General features: G+C 42.4%; 1 protein-coding gene across 5 annotated transcripts in view; it reads right to left on the bottom strand.

Annotated features, from left to right (window-relative positions):
* Nucleotides 1-3,394: 3,394 nt before the first annotated feature.
* The window catches only part of nktr (natural killer cell triggering receptor), a 74,986-nt gene continuing 70,709 nt past the window's right edge, over nucleotides 3,395-7,671 (bottom strand). For 4 of the 5 annotated variants that reach the window (XM_045210418.1, XM_045210416.1, XM_045210419.1 and 1 more), the window contains 2 exons: nucleotides 6,477-6,569; nucleotides 3,395-4,806 (listed from right to left, as the gene is read on the bottom strand). In XM_045210418.1, coding sequence (XP_045066353.1) covers nucleotides 4,743-4,806; nucleotides 6,477-6,569 — 157 coding nt within the window. In that variant the 3' untranslated portion in view covers nucleotides 3,395-4,742. The remainder of the gene's footprint in view (nucleotides 4,807-6,476; nucleotides 6,570-7,671) is intronic. The other variant, XM_045210417.1, reaches the window with a different exon arrangement.

Here is a 7,671-nt window from a genome sequence, read left to right as displayed (position 1 = left end):
ACTAACCTGTTCTACAGTAGACCCTGGGTGAACTAACCTGTTCTACAGTAGACCCTGGGTGAACTAACCTGTTCTACAGTAGACCATAGTAAACTAACCTGTTCTACAGTAGACCCTGGGTGAACTAACCTGTTCTACAGTAGACCATAGTAAACTAACCTGTTCTACAGTAGACCCTGGGTGAACTAACCTGTTCTACAGTAGACCCTGGGTGGACTAACCTGTTCTACAGTAGACCCTGGATGAACTAACCTGTTCTACAGTAGACCCTGGGTGAACTAACCTGTTCTACAGTAGACCCTGGGTGAACTAACCTGTTCTACAGTAGACCCTGGGTGAACTAACCTGTTCTACAGTAGACCCTGGGTGAACTAACCTGTTCTACAGTAGACCCTGGGTGAACTAACCTGTTCTACAGTAGACCCTGGGTGAACTAACCTGTTCTACAGTAGACCCTGGGTGAACTAACCTGTTCTACAGTAGACCCTGGGTGAACTAACCTGTTCTACAGTAGACCCTGGGTGAACTAACCTGTTCTACAGTAGACCCTGGGTGAACTAACCTGTTCTACAGTAGACCCTGGGTGAACTAACCTGTTCTACAGTAGACCATAGTAAACTAACCTGTTCTACAGTAGACCCTGGGTGAACTAACCTGTTCTACAGTAGACCCTGGGTGAACTAACCTGTTCTACAGTAGACCATAGTAAACTAACCTGTTCTACAGTAGACCCTGGGTGGACTAACCTGTTCTACAGTAGACCCTGGGTAAACTAACCTGTTCTACAGTAGACCATAGTAAACTAACCTGTTCTACAGTAGACCCTGGGTGAACTAACCTGTTCTACAGTAGACCCTGGGTGAACTAACCTGTTCTACAGTAGACCCTGGGTGAACTAACCTGTTCTACAGTAGACCCTGGGTGGACTAACCTGTTCTACAGTAGACCATATTGAACCATAGTAAACCATAATTAGCAGCAGGTGTCAGTTCTACCGACTCTGACCACAGACCATTGACCGTCATGTTCTGTTCTTTTCCCGACTGTTCTTCATGTTGTTAGGGTTATTCTGTTCTACATGTTGAATTGTCACCGGTCGTCAACACCCAGCAGGTGACGTACGGAGGATGGCTGACGTTCATTACTGTGGGTCTTGTCCATATCAGAAAATCAACACCGAACAAATTAGAAAATGCAAAAGCATTAGTTGAGTTTTAATGTTTGAAAGCAATGCAGCCTTTTCAATGACCACAGGATACAGACATCTCGTCAATACATGTTGTACATTCATGAAACTATTGAGGAAAAATAACAGTTAGAACAATGAACATAGTGAAAAACTAAAACAGGCATTTCTCTTCTGTAATCAATTACCTGGGTCATATTCAATAGAATTCAAAAACGGAAGAAAACCTGACCTGAACTTGTTCAATAAGAAACTACATTTCCTTTGCAAAACGTTGATATAGTTTGCTGCGGTGTGCACTAATGAGAATGATCCAGTACCAACCAGTACTAGTACTAGCCACTACTAACCCAGGGTTCTCCCCAGGATTTCTTAACAATCTGGTGCTGCTGAGGGCAGTGCTCCCCTTTGGATTCAGAGGGTTTCTTTGCGTTTTTTTACCTCTGTAACTGCCATTTCCTGCAATCTAGAGCAAAACATTGCCTTATATGATAAGTAAAATTAAAATAAACACCTCCCTTAAATTCTTTGGGGAAAACCCTGCTAACCAGTATATATATATATATACATACACACACACACCATAGGGCCCCTACCCTTCACCCTTGTCTTACCCTGTCCAAGCAGCTTAAGGCATTGATTTCCTTCCTGTTCCCACAGGATGTGCGGTGACCACAGTTTAAATGCAAACTATCAAATACATGTATAACCCATTGATAATTCACAAACAATTGGATCAGTTTCCAGCTTGATATACATTCAGATATTTCAGTGTATAAAATCAAAACTAAATAAAATGTATAAAAAAAAACAAATCAAAACTGTCTGTTAGGAATAAAGAAATATACAGTGTCTTCAGAAAGTATTCACAACCTTGACTTTTTCCACGTTGTTGTGTTAAATCCTGAATTTAAAATGGATGAAATTGAGATTTTTTGTCACTGGCCTACACATAATACCCCATAATGTCAAAGTGGAATTATGTTTATTTTTTACAAATTAATTAAAAATGAAAAACTGAAATGTCTTCAGTCAATAAGTATTCAACCCCTTTGCTATGGCAAGCCTATATAAGTTCAGGAGTAAAGATGTGCTTAACAAGTCTCAATAAGTTGCATGGAGTCACTCTGTGTGCAATAATAGAGTTTAACATGATTTATGAATGACTACCTCATATCTGTACCCCACACATACAATTATCTGTAAGGTCCCTCAGTTGAGCAGTGAATTTCAAACACATATTCAAACACAAAGACCAGGGAGGTTTTCCAATGCCTCGCAAAGGGTACCTATTGGTAGATGGGTAAAAAAATAAATAGACATTGAATATCCCTTTGAGCATGGTGTTGTTACTAATTACACTTTGGATGGTGTATCAATACATCCAGTCACTACAAAGATACAGGCGTCCTTCCTAACTTAGTTGACGGAGAGGAAGGAAACCACTCAGGAATTTCACCATGAGACCAATGGTGACTTCAAAACAGTTACAGAGTTGAATGGCTGTGATAGGAGAAAATGGAGGATGGATCAACATTGTAGTTACTCCACAAGACTAACCTAATTGACAGAGTGAAAAGGAGGAAACATGCATTCTGTTTGCAATAAGGCACTAAAGTAAAACTGTCAAAAATGTGGCAAACAAATTATGACCTGAACACAAAGCGTTATGTTTGGGGAAAATCCAATAAAACACATTACTGAGTACTACACTCCATTTTTTCAAGCATGGTGGTGGCTGCATCATGTTATGGGTTTGCTTTTCATCGTTTCTTTAGGATAAAAAGAAACGCAATAAAGCTGAGCACATGTAAAAACCTAGAGGAAAACCTGGTTCAGTCTGCTTTCCACCTTTCAACAGGACAATAACCTAAAACACAAGGCCAAATATACACTGGAGTTGCTTACCAAGACAACATTGAATGTTCCTGAGTGGCTTAGTTATGTATGGCAAGACATGAAAATGATCAACAACCAATTTGACAGAGCTTGAAGTATTTTAGAAATAATAATGTGCAAATATTGTACAATCCAGGTGTGCAAAGCTCTTAGAGACGTACACAGAAAGACTACCGCTGTAATTACTGCCAGGGATGTGAATACTTGTGTAAAGTAGATATTTCTGTATTTTATTGTCAATAAATTAGCAAAAATGTCTAAAAACATGTTTTCACTTTGTCATTATGGGGTTTTGTGTGTAGATGTGAGAGAAAATATATATTGAATCAATTTTGAATTCAGGTTCTAACAAAATGTGGAATAAGTCAAGGGGTATGAATGCTTTCTGATATCCACACAAATGACGTACAGGTCATGACTTTCCCCTCTATATCGGAAGTAACCATAGAAGATGAAAGAACACAAGGAGGCATGTATAGTAGCCTAGTCCCAGATCTGTTTGTACTCTTGTCAAGTTGGGTATGACAATGAGTGACAGGGAGTAGGCTTGACAGCACAAACTGACTGGCACTCAGGCTAGCTGTATAGACTGAAACCCACAGGAATCACCAGGACAGAGACTGACTCATGAACCAGATCAACCCACAGGAATCACCAGGACAGAGACTGACTCATGAACCAGATCAACCCACAGGAATCACCAGGACAGAGACTGACTCATGAACCAGATCAACCCACAGGAATCACCAGGACAGAGACTGAAACAGACTCATGAACCAGATCAACCCACAGGAATCACCAGGACAGAGACTGACTCATGAACCAGATCAACCCACAGGAATCACCAGGACAGAGACTGACTCATGAACCAGATCAACCCACAGGAATCACCAGGACAGAGACTGAAACAGACTCATGAACCAGATCAACCCACAGGAATCACCAGGACAGAGACTGACTCATGAACCAGATCAACCCACAGGAATCACTAGGACAGAGACTGACTCATGAACCAGATCAACCCACAGGAATCACCAGGACAGAGACTGACTCATGAACCAGATCAACCCACAGGAATCACCAGGACAGAGACTGAAACAGACTCATGAACCAGATCAACCCACAGGAATCACCAGGACAGAGACTGACTCATGAACCAGATCAACCCACAGGAATCACTAGGACAGAGACTGACTCATGAACCAGATCAACCCACAGGAATCACCAGGACAGAGACTGACTCATGAACCAGATCAACCCACAGGAATCACCAGGACAGAGACTGAAACAGACTCATGAACCAGATCAACCCACAGGAATCACCAGGACAGAGACTGACTCATGAACCAGATCAACCCACAGGAATCACTAGGACAGAGACTGACTCATGAACCAGATCAACCCACAGGAATCACCAGGACAGAGACAGAAACAGACTCATGAATCACCAGGACATCAGGACAGAGAGACTCATGAATCACCAGGACATCAGGACAGAGACAGAAACAGACTCATGAATCACTAGGACAGAGACAGACTCATGAATCACCAGGACATCAGGACAGAGACAGAAACAGACTCATGAATCACTAGGACAGAGACAGACTCATGAATCACCAGGACATCAGGACAGAGACAGAAACAGACATGACCCAGATCAACTGTATCTGCCACTGTGGCTCCAGTGCCGGGAGGAACTGCGACTAGAGGATTGGGAGGACCTGCAGAGGGACAGGAGAGAGGAATATGAAGGACAGAAAATAGTGAAGAAGATATAAATAAATATTTGACTTTAGTCTAGTTGTGGATGGTTTGACTCTTCAAAACTTGTATAACATGGAGTCACTTTGGCGAGAGGAGAACAGAACAGAGAATATACCAGTGGTGTGTGTTTGGCGAGAGGAGAACAGAACAGAGAATATACCAGTGGTGTGTGTTTGGCGAGAGGAGAACAGAACAGAGAATATACCTGTGGTGTGTGTTTGGCGAGAGGAGAACAGAACAGAGAATATACCTGTGGTGTGTGTTTGGCGAGAGGAGAACAGAACAGAGAATATACCAGTGGTGTGTGTTTGGCGAGAGGAGAACAGAACAGAGAATATACCTGTGGTGTGTGTTTGGCGAGAGGAGAACAGAACAGAGAATATACCTGTGGTGTGTGTTTGGCGAGAGGAGAACAGAACAGAGAATATACCTGTGGTGTGTGTTTGGCGAGAGGAGAACAGAACAGAGAATATACCTGTGGTGTGTGTTTGGCGAGAGGAGAACAGAACAGAGAATATACCTGTGGTGTGTGTTTGGCGAGAGGAGAACAGAACAGAGAATATACCTGTGGTGTGTGTTTGGCGAGAGGAGAACAGAACAGAGAATATACCAGTGGTGTGTTTGGCGAGAGGAGAACAGAACAGAGAATATACCAGTGGTGTGTGTTTGGCGAGAGGAGAACAGAACAGAGAATATACCTGTGGTGTGTGTTTGGCGAGAGGAGAACAGAACAGAGAATATACCAGTGGTGTGTGTTTGGCGAGAGGAGAACAGAACAGAGAATATACCTGTGGTGTGTGTTTGGCGAGAGGAGAACAGAACAGAGAATATACCTGTGGTGTGTGTTTGGCGAGAGGAGAACAGAACAGAGAATATACCTGTGGTGTGTGTTTGGCGAGAGGAGAACAGAACAGAGAATATACCTGTGGTGTGTGTTTGGCGAGAGGAGAACAGAACAGAGAATATACCTGTGGTGTGTGTTTGGCGAGAGGAGAACAGAACAGAGAATATACCAGTGGTGTGTGTTTGGCGAGAGGAGAACAGAACAGAGAATATACCTGTGGTGTGTGTTTGGCGAGAGGAGAACAGAACAGAGAATATACCTGTGGTGTGTGTTTGGCGAGAGGAGAACAGAACAGAGAATATACCTGTGGTGTGTGTTTGGCGAGAGGAGAACAGAACAGAGAATATACCTGTGGTGTGTGTTTGGCGAGAGGAGAACAGAACAGAGAATATACCTGTGGTGTGTGTTTGGCGAGAGGAGAACAGAACAGAGAATATACCTGTGGTGTGTGTTTGGCGAGAGGAGAACAGAACAGAGAATATACCTGTGGTGTGTGTTTGGCGAGAGGAGAACAGAACAGAGAATATACCAGTGGTGTGTGTTTGGCGAGAGGAGAACAGAACAGAGAATATACCTGTGGTGTGTGTTTGGCGAGAGGAGAACAGAACAGAGAATATACCTGTGGTGTGTGTTTGGCGAGAGGAGAACAGAACAGAGAATATACCAGTGGTGTGTGTTTGGCGAGAGGAGAACAGAACAGAGAATATACCTGTGGTGTGTGTTTGGCGAGAGGAGAACAGAACAGAGAATATACCTGTGGTGTGAGGAAGTAGATCCTCTTACCTGGAGCTCCTATAGCTATCACTCCTCCTCCCACGTCGCCTGCTGGCGCTGCGGCTACGACTACAACTGGAGTAAGTGTCATAGGAGTCAGACCTGTGTTAAGACAGACAGGACTGGTCACCAAACAGACAGCAAATTGGGAAAGTATTCAGACCCCTTCCTTTTTTCCACATTGTTACATTACAGCCTTACTACTACTACAGCCTTACTAATACTACTACTACAGCCTTACTACTACTACTACTACTACTACAGCCTTACTACTACTACTACTACTACTACTACTACTACTACTACTACTACTACAGCCTTACTACTACTACTAATACTACTACTACAGCCTTACTAATACTACTACTACAGCCTTACTACTACTACTACTACTACTACAGCCTTACTACTACTACTACAGCCATACTACTACTACTACTACTACAGCCTTACTACTACTACAGCCTTACTACTACTACAGCCTTACTACTACCACAACTACTACTACTACAGCCTTACTACTACTACTACTACTACAGCCTTACTACTACTACTACAACAGCCTTACTACTACTACTACAACAGCCTTACTACTACTACTACTACAGCCTTACTACTACTACAGCCTTACTACTACTACAGCCTTACTACTACTACAGCCTTACTACTACTACAGCCTTACTACTACTACTACTACAGCCTTACTACTACTACTACAGCCTTACTACTACTACTACTACAGCCTTACTACTACTACTACTACAGCCTTACTACTACTACTACAACCTTACTACTACAGCCTTACTACTACTACTACTACTACTACAGCCTTACTAATACTACTACTACAGCCTTACTACTACTACTACTACAGCCTTACTACTACTACTACTACTACAACCTTACTACTACAGCCTTACTACTACTACTACTACTACTACTACAGCCTTACTAATACTACAGCCTTACTACTACTACTACTACTACTACTACTACTACTACTACAGCCTTACTACTACTACTACAGCCTTACTACTACTACTACAGCCTTACTACTACTACTAATACTACTACTACAGCCTTACTAATACTACTACTACAGCCTTACTACTACTACTACTACTACTACTACTACTACTACTACAGCCTTACTACTACTACTACTACAGCCATACTACTACTACTACTACTACAGCCTTACTAC

Source organism: Coregonus clupeaformis, chromosome 34 (assembly GCF_020615455.1).
Source record: "Coregonus clupeaformis isolate EN_2021a chromosome 34, ASM2061545v1, whole genome shotgun sequence".
Classification (NCBI taxonomy): domain Eukaryota; kingdom Metazoa; phylum Chordata; class Actinopteri; order Salmoniformes; family Salmonidae; genus Coregonus; species Coregonus clupeaformis.
The sequence above is the reverse complement of the archived record's forward strand: the minus strand, read 5'-3'. Positions and strand labels throughout refer to the sequence as shown.